General features: G+C 39.2%; 2 protein-coding genes across 10 annotated transcripts in view; one reads left to right on the top strand and one right to left on the bottom strand.

The window, feature by feature from the left end:
- Nucleotides 1-1,913: 1,913 nt before the first annotated feature.
- The window catches only part of LOC139983580 (phospholipid scramblase 1-like), a 21,658-nt gene continuing 2,754 nt past the window's right edge, over nt 1,914-20,817 (bottom strand). Inside the window, exons 2-8 of one of the 7 annotated variants that reach the window (XR_011798755.1) lie at nt 12,359-12,591; nt 11,265-11,408; nt 10,144-10,373; nt 9,466-9,586; nt 3,959-6,154; nt 3,827-3,892; nt 1,914-3,792 (exon numbers count right to left, since the gene is read on the bottom strand). Coding sequence is in view for 1 of the 7 variants with exons in the window: in XM_071997232.1 (XP_071853333.1) it covers nt 5,960-6,154; nt 9,466-9,586; nt 10,144-10,373; nt 11,265-11,408; nt 12,359-12,526 (858 nt within the window). In the remaining 6 variants the exon portion in view is untranslated. Of the gene's footprint in view, nt 6,155-9,465; nt 9,587-10,143; nt 10,374-11,264; nt 11,409-12,358; nt 12,592-20,817 lie in introns of all 7 variants that reach the window. The other 6 variants (XR_011798753.1, XR_011798750.1, XR_011798751.1 and 3 more) reach the window with 6 other exon arrangements.
- Nucleotides 16,762-20,817, top strand: part of LOC139983582 (phospholipid scramblase 1-like) — a 21,758-nt gene continuing 17,702 nt past the window's right edge. For 2 of the 3 annotated variants that reach the window (XM_071997236.1, XM_071997234.1), the window contains exon 1: nt 16,762-16,949. The gene's annotated coding sequence lies outside the window, so the exon portion shown is untranslated. The remainder of the gene's footprint in view (nt 16,950-20,817) is intronic. The other variant, XM_071997233.1, reaches the window with a different exon arrangement.

Genomic DNA, 20,817 nt, shown 5'->3' with positions numbered 1-20,817 from the left:
AGCTTAATAGAAGTGCGGAGTGAGATCAGACTTATTCCAATCATTAAATCGAGTACTCAATCGGCTCCAATTAACTAGCCAAAACCCTCTGACTGACTTTAAAACATGTCCCTCGTTTGGTGTTGATGAAGCGTATAATGACCCTGGACAATAGTCCCTCGTGTTCGTGGACATCAGTCCCTTATGAAGACAGGCCATTATTCAAAAAGACATGAAAAGGTGCATGAACGAACAGGCGGTCCGAAATGTGGAAATTATGAAGACAAAGATCAGGGTAGTAAAATGATTTGCTGCCGAGTGTATCGGTTTCTTACAAGTGACAAAAACCTTATGATCCCATGCCTAAATGGTCTGATACGGCTACGTCACGGTTTCTTTGTAGAAAGCAGTCGATAGGGGCGTAAAGAACAGGGAGAGTCTATGTATGTGGGTATGGGTGTATGTATGTATGTATGTATGTAATTTAGATCCTCCTGTAAGCAGGAACTCGCGAAGAAGCCATCAGTGCCTAATCAAAGCCGCAAGCTGACCGAAGTCAGTCTCCTTAGATTCATAGTTAACGTCCATGATTATGAATTCTCAACAACTCTGTAACTGGACGACAAACATTAATCTTGGAGTAACTCGAACTCGGGACAATATGGTTAACCACTGAGCTAACACTCCTATATATGTTTCAATGTGCAATATAATTACAAACAACAGTAAACTTAATAACAGAAGCATTTTTCTGTAGTCTATTAAAGTTTTACATCTATTTTGTATTTACTGCATATGCATGTTTCATTTTTACTTGTTTTGCCGAGTTCCGATATTTTGTTAACAATACATTATTACGCAATGCTTAAGGATGCACAAACCATGGCTAAATAATTAGCATCCAATTAACTCAACACGCAAAGAAATCAATACAATCTTGAGGGGGTTTTCCCAGAGTCATGATAGGGACATTTTAAGGTTAGTTACGGTGGCGCCAACAGAATTTGAAGGTAATGGAGAGGGGATCAATGTCTAAACTTCCCCGACATATTTACATATGGGCTGAGCCTATATGGAAGGGCCAGAGTCGGATAATGGATTTTATCAAGAAGAAGTGGCCCGCCCTCAACCAGCAACCCCTCCCCCATTTACTCACGCCACTTGTATAATTTGTTTGATGGTTCAATGTGTAAGTTAACGGGTAAAATTATGCAAAGTATGCTACCTCATACAAATTTCGCATGCCGCCACCTAGTCTGTCGTGCTTATTTTATTCTTTCTGATTTGTCTCCGGGCCATATTTAGTACTCTCTTCCTCCCGACTCTAAATAATAAAGTTGTAGTTCACAGCGGTAATGTTACTGAGGAACGGACGAAGTAATTTATGGGGGGAGTACAACTCTTCCCCCGCACGGACCTACTATTTATCTTGTAGTTCATTGCGGTTGTGTTGCTGAGGAAGGGACCTTTTTTTTTGGGGGGGGGGCGGGGCTCTGAATAGAGTGCACCTCTTCCTCCCGACCCGAACTACTGTACTACTTATGTTGTATTTCACAGCGGTTGTGTTGCTGAGGAAGGGACCATGTAAGTTTTGGGGGAGGGGCGGGGCTCTATATAGAGTACACCTCTTCCTTCCGACCTAAACTACTAATCTTGTACTTCGCAGCGGTTGTGTTGCTGAGGAATGGACGAAGTTAGTTATTTGGGGAGGGGCGGGGCTCTATATAGAGTACACTTCTTCCTCCCGACCCGAACTACTACTTATGTTGTATATAGTACGCAGCAGTTGTGTGTGTTTTTTTTTTTTTTTGGGGGGGGGGGGGTCAAGTTGAGAGGTAAAAATGTTACCACTTACTTACATATAGGCTATTGGAGGCCGTTATTTGATATTAATTAATCATAAGGCCAGACTGAAAGAAAAGAACACATTAGAATTGAGGTGCTTCTAATTTTTTTCTCGAATTTCATCTAGTACGTAAATGAAAGATTAGTTTGTTAGCGTATATTTTACAATTTAAAAAAAAATATTACACTTGATATACATAAAGTATATATATATAAATGTATAACAGCATACCTATTAAGTTCCTGTATCATTCAAAAATTTTAATCAAATCACAAGCAAAACAAGCAAGTTCCAAGCAAACACGTAAATTACATGCAAATACAAGCACAAAAACTAAATTCATGAATATGCATAACCGAGTAACTGGCAACACAGAACGCAAGATTTGTGGAATGCTAGCCGAGGAAAACAAAAGTGTAACTTCCCCACGACATGAATTTAAAAATGTCAATTGTCACAAACTTTGAATCAAAATCATTGTCTATGTAATTGATAAGTTGACAAAATACTAAATGATTAGTTGAGTTGTCCTTTTTCTTTGGAGGTGGGGGGGGGGGGGGGATGAGGATTAACTGGACTATTTTTCACGGTTTCTGATACTACTTCTTACAATGTCTTTGTTTTATTTTGCTTTTTTTTTAAAAGAGGGTGGGTACTACAGCTAGCAGGACATTCATTTTACAAAGGACAAGGGGGTTTTTATGAAAGAGAAACAGCAAATGAAAAATGTGCCCTTTAACTTTTACAAATTTCCCTCCAGTTGTAGGTAAGACATAATCTTCCGAATATTGGCTAACATGCTACACAAAAACACCAATGTTAATTTAATTATGTTATATGCATATTTCAAGTACCAATGTCGCTGCCATCAGAAAGGTCATTCAAGATGATATCTTTTTAGTTACTATTAAAAGTTAGGATTTAAAAAAAAAAGAAGTTTGATGCCATTAGTTCTGTAAGTTTCATCGTATCATTTCTGCAACGAAATGTCTTATCATAATAAAAATGATTATACAACACATATTTCTTATTAACTTCCCAATACAGTTGAACGTATGATCCTGTGGTTCCATCAACTAGGTTTGTTCATTCGCAATTTCACAACGAGCTCCAACAACAATGATGGATGATACGGCCAAGAAATCATATGCAAAGCTATCAAAAGAAAAGCAGTCCCTGAATTTTGAAAGACATCAGCGGTCACAAGTTCAGGGCAAACTAACAAAAAAAAGCTTCCACTGTTTCATAAAAGCATCGAGACACTCCCGAACTATTTCTGAATTAAAAATGAAATTATGAGACCCTACACAACCACTCTAGCAGAAAGCTGTGGTGAACACTGTCAATCATGCCATCAATAAACAACTTTAAGACTAATAAATAAAATATTAAAATCTGTGTCTCATGGCATAATGACTTGTAATTACGTACAATTTACAACTGTACTCAATTGATCAGCTGCAGTTTTTTTTTTTTTTTCAATTCAAGTTTCAACTGTCAAAAGACAGTGCGGATTCTGTACAAGGCAGTTCATTCCCCCTCCCCCCCCTCACCTAAACCTTCCCCTCCACCTAACCCTCCCCAATCACCAATACCAAGTGGGATTTTCTTTGCCTTCAACACAATAACAAGTTGCACTTGGTTTGTAGACCTTATTTGGCAATAATTCAATATAACAATCACAAACACTATCAATATAACAAACACTATTATTATGACTATCACAAACACTCACAAATACATGAACATTATATATGGTGTAGATGGCGTTGCCAGGAAATTAGCCGGAGATGTGTAATCTGGTTACTTCAACGTAGCCTGGTTAACTCATCTAAGCCTCAATGAAACAGCCTGGCTAACTCACTGTTAGCTATAATGATACATATTGGGCTACCTCAACTAGCAATCAATAACACAGCCTGGCTAAATCACCTGTAGCCCCAATCCTACAGCCTGGAATACCTCACCTTTACCCTCATTATATAGCCCAGGCTACCTCACCCTTACCCTCTTTATACAGCCAGGCTACCTCACCCTTACCCTCTTTATACAGCTAGGCTACCTCACCTTTACCCTCATTATATAGCCAGGCTACCTCACCCTTACCCTCATTATATAGCCAGGCTACGCCACTCTTACCCTAGTTAAACAGCTAGGCTACCTTAGTATGGATGCCTCATATAACCATTTAAGTAATACAGACCAGCTATCTCGGCCTAACCATGAAGAACACAAACCTACTTAAATCATGCAACAGCCTTCTACTTTACTCCTTTAACAGCCTCCATAGTCCTAACTAATGCATATGATATCACGCTACCCGTACAGATGCTTTCGTCTTCATGGCAGCTACAACATATTCAGCCTTTACAGTCTATTCCATAGCTCATCATGAGCTTCCTGCAAACTGCAAGAATACAAAGGCCACTTTACGAAAGAAACTAAAAGACAACAAACCCTCATTAGGGTTGTACAGAATGGTTCTGTTTTGATCTGACAGCCATTGAATACCAGAATAACCAGCCTAAAGGTCATAGCCAAATCAATAGAAGCCTCAGACAAGTTCCTAATACTAATATGATATTAAAAAAAAAAAAATTAACAATAATAATAATAATAATACTAAAAAAAAAAAAAACCTGAAAATGTTCCTGATACTAATATCATAATAAACAAAAATAATAATAATAAACATTGTTTTAAAAATATATCAAACGTGCCTCTTTTCCTAAAAATTACAGGGGTCATGGCTAAAGACCCCCCCCTAAGCTCCCCCCACCCTGGTATACATGGCTGCTTCCCTGCTTCTACATGTACCCACACCAATGGGAGTTTCACTTGCATTCATACTCATGCTGTGCTGCTATTACTACACGCCTTCCTACCTGGCACAAACACTGACATGTTACAGGCTATTACCATCCTGAGTACCAATACGGGTTATATTTCTGTATCCTGTAGAAAGTTTTTGAGAAATATTTAGCTGAAGTGAAAACTCATCAATCTGATCAGCTGTTAACATCTCCTTTTGATCCATGGCTCATGGACATTGTCAACATTGCCACAGAATACAATTTCACAGGTGGGAGCAATTCCAAAATGGGAGGTATAGCTGATAGCAACCCAAACCTGCCTTTTATTTCTTCTTTCTGTGAACGGCATCCAACAAACCATCGTATTCCATTCTGGCTTAAATATTTGTGTGTTACAAAACAATCGTTTATGGAAGTATATAGTATAATAGTACAATATCCGCCAAGTAGGTAACTAGCCCTAAAAACACAAAACAGAACCCCCCCCAAAAAAATAAAATAAAATAAAATAAAATAAAATAAAAACCATTTTAAATCCCCTCCATAATATTCATGTTTAACTGCCATGGTGATGCAGTAAGCTAGCGATGAATGATGATATCGAAAAAAAACAACTAAATGAACACTGAATGTTAAAAGCTATAGAATATACTTGAAGTTATATATACATTACACTAACTAATTTCTACTATACTACAAAGAGATTACAAACATTTTTTCAAAACTTTTTGACTAACTTTACACTGTTAGAAATCTTTCGTTTTGTTACGGAGAACGGCGACTGGGGGGGGGGGAGGGGGGGCATGATGACTCAGGTGGTACACTGCCTTAGCACAAATAAATGTACTCACCATTGCTTCATCAAATATTAACAAGAATGCCCTCCACTGCACCCTCTCCACCCCACCCACCCCCCCCATGTATTTTAACAATTTTAATAGTAGCAACATGGTACCATCCAATTCACAGACATTAGCATGACCAGAGTGGAACCTTGCTTTATATATAAGATTGCTGACCAAATGCAAAATGCTGTCTCCGTTTAAATCCACCTCAGCATTCCATCCTCCACCCCTCTCTCTGCACTCAACAAGATGTGCAATCTCTTATTTACCTATCTTCCTATCTTGTTTAGATCTCTTTATTTTTTAGCCTACACTGTCATAGTAACACTACTCTAATAAGTATAAAAGATATCTGCAACTAGTCACATTAGCTAGTCTATCATTTTGGCAAAGGCAAAAGATAAGTGCTTAATTCATGCATTCTCCAACCACATCATACAAACCAAAACTAAACTTCCATTCAGATGAAAGTTTAATTATTGGTTTTGCTGCTCAAAGAACATGAATTCAATTAGGAAGAGCGCCCCCAAGAGGGTCCCCTTCACTTTGACGTCGAGGTCCATGGGGAATTGAATTCCAAAGTTGTCGGCGTTGGTGAACCATTCTTTGGTGATGCCGGACCACTGCTTGCTGATCTTACCGATCTGCTGCGATTCGTCGAGCGTCATCAACTTTAAGAATACGTAGAAACAAAAGCGAACAAGATATGGGTTAGCACAAAAGGAGGTTGCTAAGGAGTAAGATCTCATTCATTTGAGCTAACATTATCGCCCCTATCAAACACATATATACGAAAAGAGCTCAACCAACATGAAGCGTCAACAAAAAGTGCAGACAAGGGGTGAACAGCCACAAAACACAAAAGTGAGATAACATCTTAACTCTTTTTTTGAACATCTAGCTTTAGTTGTTGTTATTCTTCTTCTGTTCAAAGAACATAAATTCGATTAGAAACAGCGCCCCCAAAAGTGTCCCCTTCACTTTGACATCCAAGTCCAGCGGGAACTGCATTCCAAAGTTATCGGCTTTGGTGAAACATTCTTTGGCGATGCCAGCCCATTGCTTGCTGATCTTACCAATCTCCTGAGACTCCTGCAAGGTCATCAACTTTATAAATAGGCAAAAGCAGACAACATCCATTAACTAAGAAATTTACTGTCGAGCAAGAAAGAGTCTTTGGTTCTCACTGATTCAATGGTCTCTTGGGTTAAGTAAGCCTAACGAACTGCCCTACTCGACTGGACAGCGACCTAGGTTTCTAAAACTATCACAAATCATAAGGTCCCCGGTTGCATCATAAGGTCCCCGGTTCGAGTCACTCCCAGATTAATGTTTGTCGTCCAGTTACAGAATTGTTGACAATTAACAGTTCATAATCATGGACGTTAAATATGAATTTAAGAGACTGACTTCGGTCAGCTTGCAGCTTTGATAAGCCAATGAGGCTTCTTCGCGAGTTCCTGCTTGCAGAAGGATCTGATATACGTATATACATACAAAGACCTTTACTGTTAAAAATGACCAGCCTCCCCTCCTGAGATAGCCAGTTACGCAGAAGAGGTCTGTTTTAACCCCCAGGACAAGAACCAGTGGAAGCCGTAAGAGTTTTAGAGAGCCGATAATACTGACAACATTTCAATACAAAATTTACAGCAAAATGTTTTTACAATTTTTTTCCTTTCTGTATAACATTTTATCAAGATTTTGATTGTATTTTGAAGCTGACCACCCACCAGTTTTGACGATTAAGTTGACTATGAAAATTCTGAATTTCTTTCTTGTTTCGTTCTATAATATTATTAACACACTATACAGATGATCGATTATAGCTAAAACCTGGTGATTCGACACAACGTTGACCGTTGAATGTTGATTGCTAGCAATGAGGCTCTCAGCCTTACACGACATCAACGAAGAGGGAGGGAGCTGTCATGTCCCCCGAATCTAACGCCACGAGATTTGGACAGGTTCATTGACTGACCAATCACAGCCGAACGTCGAGTCGATCAATAATACTATATACACAACTCCCTTCGTCATTAACCAGGAGAACGGAATAAATGAGCCTGAAGAGATCTTGAGATTTAACTTGTGTCTACCGAGGCAATCATTTGGTGCGGTCAGAACTGCACGGGTAGGAACATGAACAAGTCAATCATGCAGTGTGTCTTGCATGCGAGTTTCATCCCACTAACATTCTGATCAGCTCATTCAGGGTATCGTCTTACTCTGATTCAGACACCCATAAAGTGTAGAGATTATAGACGTTTAGATTGACATGACGGCGCCCTCTACTAACAAGAGCATCAATGACGCAGTATCTCAATACTGGAAGTTCTAATTTCGATTCCTAGTTTCTTATCTTTGCTCTGTCTCTACAATTATCAATATCAATATATATAATACTTTTGGTCATATAGTTTGACGTCAATGACAACAGTCAAATAAGAAGAGGCAAACAACTCGACCATATTCCTGATGCCCGCCTTGAGAAAGCTAGGCCTATCGACCTACTGTAGGTTACTGTAGACTGTAGTGGTGACTACCATCAAAACTGTGTACACTTCCAATTATCAAAACAACCCACGTTTTTCCATCTCAATAATTTTGACATGAAGATTTCGTGGATTTATGACTTGGAAAAAATAATGTGCATATGTAGAATATAAGTTTTAAATTGAAAGTGATGGGTGGCCTCCTCCTCCCCTAATAGCCACCCCAGTTCCTCTCCATTTTAGTATTTTCTTTTAATTCTTTGTATATTTGATGTCAAACATCACAGGTTCAAAAGAAAGCTAAACATACTTCTTATAACCTTATTATATCCTTATAAATAAGACATAACCTTATCCAATTTTTATAGTCTTATAAAAGTTGTAATGCTATGGCCGGCTCCTCTTTTATACATACTCCAGTGAAAATAAAATGTGATAGATTATAATTTTTGTTTTAATTCTTTTTTTTTTTGGGGGGGGGGTTAAAGAAATATACCAAACAAGCTGTTAATTCATAATGATGCTTCATTCTAGAAATGCACAATATACACTCTATTCCAAATGAATAGTTGTTGTATTATCCCATTAACATTATGTTAAATTTATGGAGTCACAGTTAATATATAAGTTGGAAACTTAACTTAAAAATTAAAACACACTGTAAGGCAATCAAACAAACTGACTGTACCATGGCCCAAAACTGCCTGAACACCACCAGTACAATGCTAATGTGGCTATTACTAAATGAAGGCCTAATATAGAATGCATTAGGCCTAGCCTAAACTTGTAGCCTTCAGCAGCACAACAAAGTGTATACGTAATTATACAAAATACCTGATGGGCAATCAAACAAACTTATCATGACTCTTGCTCTGAAAAACTACCTGAACAAAAGAACAATTCTTAAATTGATATTACTAAAACCATGGAGCTATAAACAGACGAAGTCCTAATATAAATTAAATGCACAACAATGTGTATATGGAATTAGTGTGCATTGGTCGTGAGGGTGACCATTTTCGTATATCTAACATGTAGCTGCCATGAGGCATAGCCAATCTGCTACAAACCAGACTTGGAGGCGGGGCTTGAGTCATAGCCAATCTGCTACACAAGACTTGGAGGCGGGGCTTAATCATCAAAAACAATGAAACAAACAAGTTTTGGAGCGTGTGCAAAAAGGCCTCAGTTCAACTGTTTTTCAGAGGGATTTGGCCAAATTTGGACATAAATCGGTGAAAAAGTCATAGAATGAGATACAATTCTGGAATAAAAAATAGTAACTTTTGTTGGCCTATATGATATATGCTTGCTCTGGAAATTCCAGAGAAAAAGAACTTTGCATGAAGACGCTGAAAAATTTTTAAGAGAAGAGAGAGTCCCACTTACTGTTACAATATCTCTATACATGTAATGTATTGAGATAAAAATGAAAAAAAATTAAATAACAAGCGGGAGTCTCTACTCCCCAATGACTCTCGACTCACCTTGAAGTCTATGTCACATGTACAACAGACCGCCTGGCAGAAACAGCAAGGGCCCCAAATCTTCAGGACTGGTTCCATGTTAGCATCGAGAATCTCATAATGGGCCTTCCATTTACTTCCCCTGTGGATGAAAAAAGTAAAAAAATTAATAGAAATGAGTGTCATAGTTGTCATAGTGTCTTTGGTTTTGGCTTTCACCTTGTGAATGAAAATAAATGGATAAATAGTCATTCCTATCATATCCATGTGAACAAAAAAAATTCATAAATGAATCTCATAATGGGCCTTGCATGTATTACTTCCCTTAAAAAACAACACAAAATAGACTACTTTACTGCATGTGTTAAACTCAAAGACAAGACAGTCTACCTTTCTCGAATTATCTATTGAAGGGCAGCTTAATGGTGTTTTCCTTTGTCACTGAACCAATCGATCAAACGATTGTGTATAATTTGCTAAATATAAGTTCAAACATGATACTTTTTTTTTCTGTAGTATTTGTCCGATCTGTCTGATCGCACGAGGATAATTGGTCATCAAAAACAAAACTTTGTCCTCTCAGACGATAGAACAATGGTTAAAGTCCGCCACGGTTGCAAGGAAAAGGGAATTTGATATTTTGAAGTGACACCACCGTGGACCAATTACATGATGCTGTATTATGTTTTTGGATGTTACCTCTGCCGGACGTGTCCGATCACTTGGCCAGGAGGAGACTCGATGGCGATGGTGAGGGCACAGTGATCGCAGCACCCTGCGCACCAGCAGCACCCCGAGCAACATTGGAATGGCCTCACCACCCTCAGAACCTCTTGGTTCAGGTTGTTGAGGACATGCATCATAAAGCTACGCTGAGGTCCACAACACAGCCTCATGCACAGTTCAGACTCCTCGTAGGCAAAGAACATCTTATCAAGAAAACGGGAAAGGATTAATGGAGAGAGAGGGGGAGGGAGTGTGAGGGGGAGGACTGAGGGTGGAGAGGGAGTGAGAGGAGAGGGAGTGAGTGAGAGGGGGCAGGACTGAGGCCTGAGGGGTAGGGGGTGTGAGAGGGGGAGGGACTGAAGGAGGGAGTGAGTGAGAGGGGGAATGACTGAGGCCTGTGGGGTGAGGGAGTGAGTGAGGGGGAAGGACTGAGGCCTGAAGGGGGAGGGAGTGAGTGAGGGGGGAGGGAGGGAGTGAGTGAGGGGGAAGGACTGAGGCCTGAGGGGGGAGGGAGTGAGTGAGGGGGAAGGACTGAGGCCTGAGGGGGAGGGAGTGAGTGACAGGGGGAAGGACTGAGGCCTGTGGGGGAGGGAGTGAGTGAGGGGGGAAAGACTGAGGCCTGAGAAGGGAGGGAGTGAGTGAGAGGGTGAAGGACTTCAAGGACTTGAAGGATTTAAACAGGAAGGTGTCTTAAGATTATGACACTTCAATCCCTCACTGATTTCACTTCTAGGTCCGACGTTGGTGTCATGCTGCACGACGGAGCCACAATTAGAAGTATCAACTAGATTTGTAGGTCTCCAATGTTCTAGGCCATACCTTCCCCTCCCCCCACCCTGGCCCCGGGAGCAATGGGAACTGTTCCAGGACCCACCAGGAAACCACTCTTCAGATTTGACTTGATACTCATTAAAGTTATGAAAGCTGGAGCCTGTAGAACATGAAAATTGGCAAGCTCCAAAACGTGTATGTCTCATTTTTTGATGTCTGGAAATTTCTCACACATGCCCCCCCCCCACCCCAAAATAAAAGAACCAAATGTTGTGTCCTTGTCCCATATTTTGTAGTCTGTTGTTCAGACTGGATAAACTTACCTGCTGTCCAAGAGCATTCTTAATCTGGTAACGATTTTTGGTCTCAATCCCAGTGAAAGCTTCAAAGAGTTCCACCTGTTGGTGAACAAGTATCTGGTCTAACTGTGTCAGGTACTCAAGGCCAGGGGGACATCCAGGAATAGCCTGTTGTTAAAATGAACATAAATTGTTAAAAAATGGATATATTTTATTATTATTTTTTTTTGTCTTGATACATGGTAAGAATATTGTTATGTGTTATTTCTTTTCAAAACAAAATTGATGTTTATTTATGATTGAATATATTTATGGGTTAGGCCCTAATCCAGTCCAACCTGTGCAAAAGATGCAGAAAATTGCAATCAGGAGCAAAAAAGAACCAGATCTGGCTTGGGGTATTGACAAGAAACTTACCTGTCTCTGCTCTACTAATGCACCTAAATATTTTCCCACACTAAAGTATTAGCTGGTAACGTATAACTACAGTATTCCACGTAGACCTGTAAACCTGTAAAATATTGATCCATCTATTCTCAAAAATCTGGTTATGTGTGCAGTAAATTTATTGATGTACCATGGAGATTATTTGAGTGCAATGTACACTGTGCAGGTGGTAAATGGTAGTGGGGTTTTAGTACAGTAGGAGTTCAACCATATTAAACACAATAAAACACGATAAAACATACATACTGTACACAACTAAATATACACAATAAAACAATTAAACATTCGTATTAAACCAGTGGAAGCAAATTTTAGACACAGAATTAGCTGGGTGGGGTCTATACATTGTAAAGTAGTAACAGCTAACTGGAGACTACTGAGAAAATATTTTAGTGGTACGGGGGGACCTCCTCAACCCCCTGTACCAATAAAACAATTCAACATACCTATTAAACGCAAATATTAGATACAGAATTAGCTGGGTGGGATCTACACTGTAAAGTAGTTACAGCTGACTGGAGACTACTGAGAAAATATTTTAGTGGTACTGGGGGGGGGGGGAGGGGGGTAGAAAGGAAGTTGGCCCAAGGTAATGGGAGAAATGTACATTTTTACAAAGTACACATATTATCTATGGTAATGGTTGGTTGTGTGATGAGGGGATTACTCACTGGTGGTGGAGCCATCCATTGCACCTGTCCGGGAGCTCCAGGTAGAGGTTGACCACTCACAATCGGTTGTCCTGGTATCGGCTGAGCCTGCTGTCCTGGCGGTGTGGTCACCCCTGCTTCGCCCATTCCATACTGGGTCTTCTCAGCGGTATACTTATTATCCGACATTTTACTATCTAGAGCCTCTGAGAGCGGAGAACGTTTGTGTAGCTTTAAACACTAATCGCTCCAAACTAGGAAAGAGAGATAGTGAGAGAGAGAGAGAGGGAGAGTTACTGTAATGTAGTCAGACACATGAATGGTATAATCATGTATTGCTATTTACAGTGTCCTTGAGTTACGTAACTAAATTTGTTAGGGAAATGTTATCATTCTTATGCAAGATGTACCATGTATGCTTATTATTAAATATATTCTCTCTGCTAATCTTGTCTCAACGTATTCCCCGATTTAAAAATAAAAGCAATGCCGCCCTCTGTCCTAGCGACAACAGATTCATTCCTTAAATGTGGCATTCTCATCCTTAGTGTAGAGCTAAACAGAATATATGGATTTGGGAACTGTTACCGCAAAGTTCTCAGGTGTTCGAAATTTCAATCCATATCTCAGTTCTGCGTACCCTATAGGCCTGCTGTGTAATCGTAGTGTGCGTTATGTGCAAGCATTTTTCGCTGGTTCACAATGGTGTTAGTTGTACACAATTACTATCCCTGACAGTATTGGGCACTATTAAGGGCAATTCCTTTGCATTTGGATGCAATTACTGGGTGTTTCTACTTTCTATATTACCAAAGCTAGTTGAATAAATGTGTATCAAGTAAATTAGGTTTCCATACAGTAATTCTAAAGATTTTGAAAGGTTCCTATTCATATTCATTGCTTTTATATCAAATTGTTACGGAAGTTTCCTATGAATTTGTAAAGCACAGACTAGTGTATACCAATCTTATCTTTCATTTATTATTAATTATTCTTTTTTACTTTTTGTTTAATTGTCTAAGTGACGTTTGTATCACATGATAACTTGTTCAACCGGCAGGGGATCCCATTTTCTTCAATTATCACTCAGTCGGAAAGAACCACTTTAGCAGCATTCCCACTTTCAGAGAACATTGTTAACTGTTTTCTAAGTTCATATTCTTTATAAGACAGAAATTAACAATGAAGACTTTTTGTTGTTGTTATTGCTTGATAACTATGTCTCATGTTGAAACAGGGTTACTTTAGTAGCCAAAATGGCTGGTGTTGGGCAGACTTGTCCACTGCTAATTATCTGCTCAACAACTTCACTATCATATTAATCTGAAACTGCCCGGACCAACACTCCTACACTATGTTGCTTACTGCAGTACAGTACTATATTGTAAACACAGCTTTCAAATTGAAGTCTTTAATCCATTGTACATGTACACCTACATTAAAGCTAGTACAAACAGAGAGCCTAGCAAACAAGTTGTTTTGTACAGTATGATGCAATACCCTGCACACTGAGTACTGAAGATGCACAAAGCTACACATTTTAAACAGTTTTGTTTCTCTCCAAAGTTTGAATTTGTTTAGTTTTCTTCTTCAAAATTTCAATACATCAATATGAAAAGAAACACTCATGTGGAATGGTTAAGTGTACAGACTTTACAGGCATTGTCACAATGTCAGGAAATCCTTAGGGCAGGAAATATGGTAAGTCTAGGAAACCTGATTCTGTAAAATAACAAACCTATACAGTACATGCTGTGCTGTAGGTCTGTACAGTACATGCTGTAGGTCTGTACAGTACATGCTGTAGGTCTGTACAGTACTGTACATGCTGTGCTGTAGGTCTGTACAGTACTGTACATGCTGTGCTGTAGGTCTGTACAGTACATGCTGTAGGTCTGTACAGTACTGTACATGCTGTAGGTCTGTAAAGTACATGCTGTAGGTCTGTACAGTACTGTACATGCTGTAGGTCTAGGTACAGTACATGCTGTAGGTCTGTACAGTACTGTACATGCTGTGCTGTAGGTCTGTACAGTACTGTACATGCTGTGCTGTAGGTCTGTACAGTACTGTACATGCTGTAGGTCTGTACAGTACATGCTGTAGGTCTGTACAGTACTGTACATGCTGTGCTGTAGGTCTGTACAGTACTGTACATGCTGTGCTGTAGGTCTGTACAGTACATGCTGTAGGTCTGTACAGTACTGTACATGCTGTAGGTCTGTAAAGTACATGCTGTAGGTCTGTACAGTACTGTACATGCTGTGCTGTAGGTCTGTACAGTACATGCTGTAGGTCTGTACAGTACTGTACATGCTGTGCTGTAGGTCTGTACAGTACTGTACATGCTGTGCTGTAGGTCTGTACAGTACATGCTGTAGGTCTGTACAGTACTGTACATGCTGTAGGTCTGTAAAGTACATGCTGTAGGTCTGTACAGTACATGCTGTAGGTCTGTACAGTACTGTACATGCTGTGCTGTAGGTCTGTACAGTACATGCTGTAGGTCTGTACAGTACTGTACATGCTGTGCTGTAGGTCTGTACAGTACTGTACATGCTGTGCTGTAGGTCTGTACAGTACATGCTGTAGGTCTGTACAGTACTGTACATGCTGTAGGTCTGTAAAGTACATGCTGTAGGTCTGTACAGTACTGTACATGATGTGCTGTAGGTCTGTACAGTACTGTACATGCTGTGCTGTAGGTCTGTACAGTACATGCTGTAGGTCTGTACAGTACATGCTGTAGGTCTGTACAGTACATGCTGTAGGTCTGTACAGTACTGTACATGCTGTGCTGTAGGTCTGTACAGTACATGATGTGCTGTAGGTCTGTACAGTACTGTACATGCAGTGCTGTAGGTCTGTACAGTACATGCTGTGCTGTATGTCTGCACAGTACATGCTGTGCTGTAGGTATGTATATACAGTACATGGTGTGCTGTAGGTCTGTACAGTACATGCTGTGATGTAGGTCTGTACAGTACATGCTGTGATGTAGGTCTGTACAGTACCTGGTTAGTAGGACTTGCTGAAGTACCCAAGCCTTTGGCAAACAATTGCAGTCCAAATGGTGTTCTTTGCAAATACATATTGAAAAGAGTTACTGTAAACATGTCACCATCCCTGTCATCAGGGTGTTAACTTGAACAATACTGTATGTACAGCTCAACTATATTATTCAAACCTCTGGACATACAATCAGTGTCTATAGCTAGTGGTTAGGGTATCCGCATGTAAAGCAGGAGGCCCGGGTTCGACTCCCGGTGGAGGCTGGAAGTTTTTCACTGTTCTGGATTTTCCAACTCACTACAATTTCCAATATATAGTATGTATTTTATACTGCCAAACAATATTGAACAGTCCCTGTCAGAGCAGACAGCAGCTCAATGTTTACATGACACACACAGTACAGAACATTAAAGACACACCATCAATCAATAAGTACTGTTTACCCTGTCCTCCATTACCAGCTACAGTAAGTAAGGCTATGACACTCTGCAGTGCAGAAGTCTATGGCACATACAGTAGTACAATACAGTATTGATAATCAATAACCATGTATCAGTGCAGTACTGTACCCCTGTTACTAACTGAACACCACTTGTATACATGTATACAGAATCATGGTGTGTGATAGTGAAAGCTTTATACAATGTGATTATTATCACTTGCTCAGACCGTACAAACACCTTGTTACAGAAATGACCACTTCATTTTTATAGTACACGCATACATGTACCAAATCTGTACCCTTACAGTACTACAAAGACTAAAATATGATAGCCATGCATTAATTACACAATACACTGTGTATATTTATATTGCTATGTACATGTGTCGTACAGTAGGGCAGGCCTGCAGAATTTCACAGCCTATGGGATATGGTGTTGTGCATGACAAGGTTTAATGAAAATGGATAGCATTCCAAAATTCTATTGTGAAATAAATTTTCATTTCAAGGTAATGCATACAGTTTAGCAACTGAAGAGGTAACCTTTTAGTAGTTCTTTAAATGGTATTCAAATGTACAACAAAAGGCTGATTCACTAGAGCAGGTCTTGAGCACAGTCACAATAAATCAACATGGACTTCACACGCTACAATGCTGGGGAATGAAAGAGAATTTGACTACGCCCTCTCGATATTTCGCAGGATAAGAATATACACAAAAGGACAAAATGAAGACTGGTAATCTGGTAAATAACAGATCAACGGGAAAAATACCGAAGATACAAAAAGGGGCATTTAGACACACACACTTCACTAGACTTACAGATGTACTGAATGTATGTATGGTATGACAATTGCTATTATTATGAATGCAATGGAACGTACAGAACCTGCTGTACATGGCCAACTAGTATTGTAAGAAGTGTGTGGGTGGTTTTTGCTGTACAGGTAGTATTGAACTCAATCTTGAGTCTATTGGTCTCTGCAGACACAATTGGGTACAAATATATTAGGTATTGTTCACTGCACCACTGCCCCAAGGGTTTAGTTGTGTAGCTGTATGCACCTGGTGGGATTCTACAAAGGCATTCCTCAAAGACAAACAACTGTTGAGTGTGTATTACAAGAGCCACAGGTTGCAGTTTTACTGATTCACAGAGTAAGTACGTACTGCACCACACCTCACCAACTTTTCCTTTCCTATTGTTTGTCATTGTGACCTTTACTGATGTGATGATGACTGTCTCGGGTGTTTTTTTTTTTGGCTTAAATTCTAAACTATATAAATCGATCGATACTTTGAAATATTACCTAAATCTAGGTCCAGTTAAACTGTACTTTATCACCAGCTATATTCAATGCAGTCTGTTTTGCCAGTATTTTTTTTTAAATATATAATGAAGTACTTCAGTTTGGACTGACTGCCTTGGAAAAACGTTTCACAAAGATGAATCCTGTTACTGAATGAACAGTGGTTTCGTTACACGATTAAATTGCTGAGTCATTATATTAATGCATGTCACAGTATAGCTCAGCAGGTGCTATATATACTTAATAGCCCCCAAAAAGGGTGAAATCTGATCGATCATTTAGGCCATCAGCTGAAGGTCGAAATTCGCTTGTTTCGTTCCAGCAACTGCGGGTCTAAAATTTCTCTACAGCATTGAATACATAAATTAATTAAGATTAATGATCCAAAAGTTCTCCATGTACTTTCCTGCAGTTTTTTTGCAATTCCGCTCGAAAGATCGAACTATATTTTTATTGCGTATGTTAAGAAACTTGCCGTTTTACGTTCAAAAGTTGTGCGCCAGTGAGATATCTGTACCATGTGATATGAATTGTCCAATGAGCCATGAGTTCTGTGTGCAATCTTTGTAGAAAACAACAAACATGGCGGCTCCCACGGGCGCTCAACGAGGTAAATGATTCATTTACCTCGTTGCGGGCGCTAGGCAGTCTCCGACACACGGAAATCTACAGTGCTCAGTGCACATTGAATCTGTAAAATTTGAAGCATTCAAGGCACTGACGAATAAACGATGGACTTAAGTTACTTCCTGCGCTAAAGATTGGCTTAATCTCAGCGGCGGAGACAGTGATATCGCCGTACTACTGATTACTCCATGGCCTACTACGATCAAGCGTGTGTTCAACAGCATAGTATGATGGGGTTCCACGATAAGTGTTACAGGCGGTTCATTGATAGCAAGCACATTGCTGCAAGAAAACGGACAGTTCCAGAGGAGACCCCATATGATTTTAAACGAAGAATTGACGGAAAAGATCGAGGAAACCAAGCAGAAGCTCTGGTGTATTGCCTGTTCAATTTATTATATGTGGGAAAAGAAACAATACATTACTAGGCGTTGCAAACGGGACAAGCTGCAGCAGGCAGAGACTTTCGATGGCGGTAAGCCTAAGCATACTACACGACTCTACTTGTACTTCTGTGGCATAGTTGAAGTGTTAAGAGAAGTTGCATAATGCAAGGTCAGTAGCTCTTAAGGGATATAATCCAAGTCAAAGGGCACAGTGTTGGACCTGAACATAATATAATTAGTGGCATGGTCATCTGATTTGTTTTGTTATATGGTGGTAGGAACGGAAATTTGTTTCAAATTCTCCATCTGGGCACTAGCCTAAGTGTTAAATACAGGCGTCATAGTTTTCTTACTGTGGCCCTTTATTTGAATGATAGAGATATTATATTAGTTAGAAAAATAAGTGTAACAAAGGTGCAATAAGGTTAGGTTTGCAAGGTCTTATGGTCAGCCTGTCTAGCTTTACCAAAATGAACAAGTATCTGTCTCCTTTATTATTAGTAACAGATATAATCTACCATTGTATAATTTAAACCATAACATTAAGAGATAATGTACTGTACTGTCAAAAAAAGCCTTTTTTAATTTTTTTTTGCATGACACTGGTTTGCAAAATTTGAATGTGTCTTTGTTTGTCCATAGAAGATGAGCAGATCACATGTTATATAAATAAAATTGTCTTAGTTCTTATTTGTTCAAACTTACATTTTGATCAACAGAAAATGCAAAACAATTTGCTTTTTTTATTTCATTTTATTAAGGTATTGCTTCGACAAGCAGCAGAGCGGAAAAAAGATGAGCCCAGATTTTATGAATATTAGAGGAAAAGACCGTGTTGCCATTGAAGTGAGGTACCACTCTCTATGTTGAAGAAACTAGATACAATTCTTGACAAGGAAGACATACAGATCTTGAAAGGTAAAGTACTCTCTTCAATGTGTGGTTCATTGAGTGTTCAGGGGTGGATCTAGGACTTTTGGAATATGGGGGTCCTCCCCAAGGAAAATTAAAAAATTCTCTAAACGCTTTGAGATGCAATATCAGGTTAATCTTTCCATTGAAATTATTAAAGTAATTTGCAACATATTTTTAGCTGAATTGTAATTATATTGGTACCCCATCATAAAATGTGAGACTCAAAAATATCCAATTTCATGGTACAAGGTGTTCTGTTCATCTCCTCCTCAGAGCAGAGTTTACCACCAACAAAAGATGCTCTGATCCAGCATGTTAAGCGCTGCACCAACCAGGCTGCTATTCACAGTAGGGCATTGCAGCAAAGGATTGATGCACTCTCACCAGAGGGACATGGATGGAAACTTGAAAATGATGACCTTATAATCACTTGGATGACGAAGCCACCTGACCCAGATGTTTTGTTCAGTGTGTCAGCAGTAGCTGTAGAGTCGGCAAATGTCTTAAAGGAAGATGTTCCTGAATGAATGCACAACTACCGTGTACAGACCTATGTAAATATAGAAATTGCAGCAACTTCCAAGAAGATGTTGAGATTGTTGATGCAGGGGAAGATGATTTGGAGGATGAACTGTGATGGTGTTAAATCTTGATATCTTAGTCTGAAATTTTAATCAAGTTTGAAGTTTGTGAAGAGGGTTAACTTTTTCAAAGTCATGTTGTCATTATTTTGTTCCCCAGAGTTTAAAGGAACCAGAAAACATGATCTTATTCATATATTCATTTTAGCTATTAGTAGTTTTACGTAGATTACCCTACCTACCAGACACCTTTGATAAATATCCACATTTTCTTCAAATCACACTTTTTTTTGAGAGGGGAGGGGAGGGGGGAGGAGGGTGTTATGGGCATGCTTTACCTCTTGCATATTCACATATCCCCTGACCCTGTTCCAATATCACAGTTCTTTATTGTTTGCCGTAACATTTCGTTACCTGTTTTATTCATATTGTTAATATGTTCTGTGCATCTGTTTAAGTTTTGACTGAAGGATATTCAAGTCTTTAGTGACTTTTATTTCATCTAATTATCTTCACCTCTACTACGGAATAGACTTTCCCTTTTCCATACCATATCTGACTACCAAGCAGTGAATTGAAGTGGATACTGTTAAGACTAGTACAACTGTCCTTGGATGAACTTTTAATCACTTATTAATTCCGCTCCGCGCCTTTTGATGAAGAACCTGTATCTTGAATCATCGCAAAGGCCCAGCTCTACTACACCATTGAGTGTATCGACCCAGTCTTAATAGATACATTATTTCTTTCTATCTGGGGCTTAAGTTAACTGTCTTCGTTATTCACTTATTTGTACCATTCACCTTTATTATTCATATTATTTGTAGAATATAGAACTATTATTATTCAAAATACCATTCGAAACCTTGTCGATCTTTTCTTTTATACGTTAACTCCCTTGGAAACTCTTTTTGCAGGAATACGAATTATAAACATGTCGTTTCAGTAACAAGGAGAAAGTACCTAGTTTTGCAGAAGACTGTAGAAAGAGTACTAAGGTAACGGATATATATGGACTATAACTTTATTTCACATCTATGATATGCCATGACGTCTTAGTGTGCCAACTTATATATTGATTTATACAAAAGAAATAGCTCACTGGTCTTGGGGCATTGGTACATCTCATTGTAACTAGGGATTTAGCTACATGTAAAGTAGAGGGGGAGGGGGTTGCATTTGTAAAACAGTTTGGATGGGGAGTGTA

Source organism: Apostichopus japonicus, chromosome 16 (assembly GCF_037975245.1).
Source record: "Apostichopus japonicus isolate 1M-3 chromosome 16, ASM3797524v1, whole genome shotgun sequence".
In the NCBI taxonomy this organism is placed as follows: Eukaryota; Metazoa; Echinodermata; class Holothuroidea; order Aspidochirotida; family Stichopodidae; genus Apostichopus; species Apostichopus japonicus.
The sequence above is the reverse complement of the archived record's forward strand: the minus strand, read 5'-3'. Positions and strand labels throughout refer to the sequence as shown.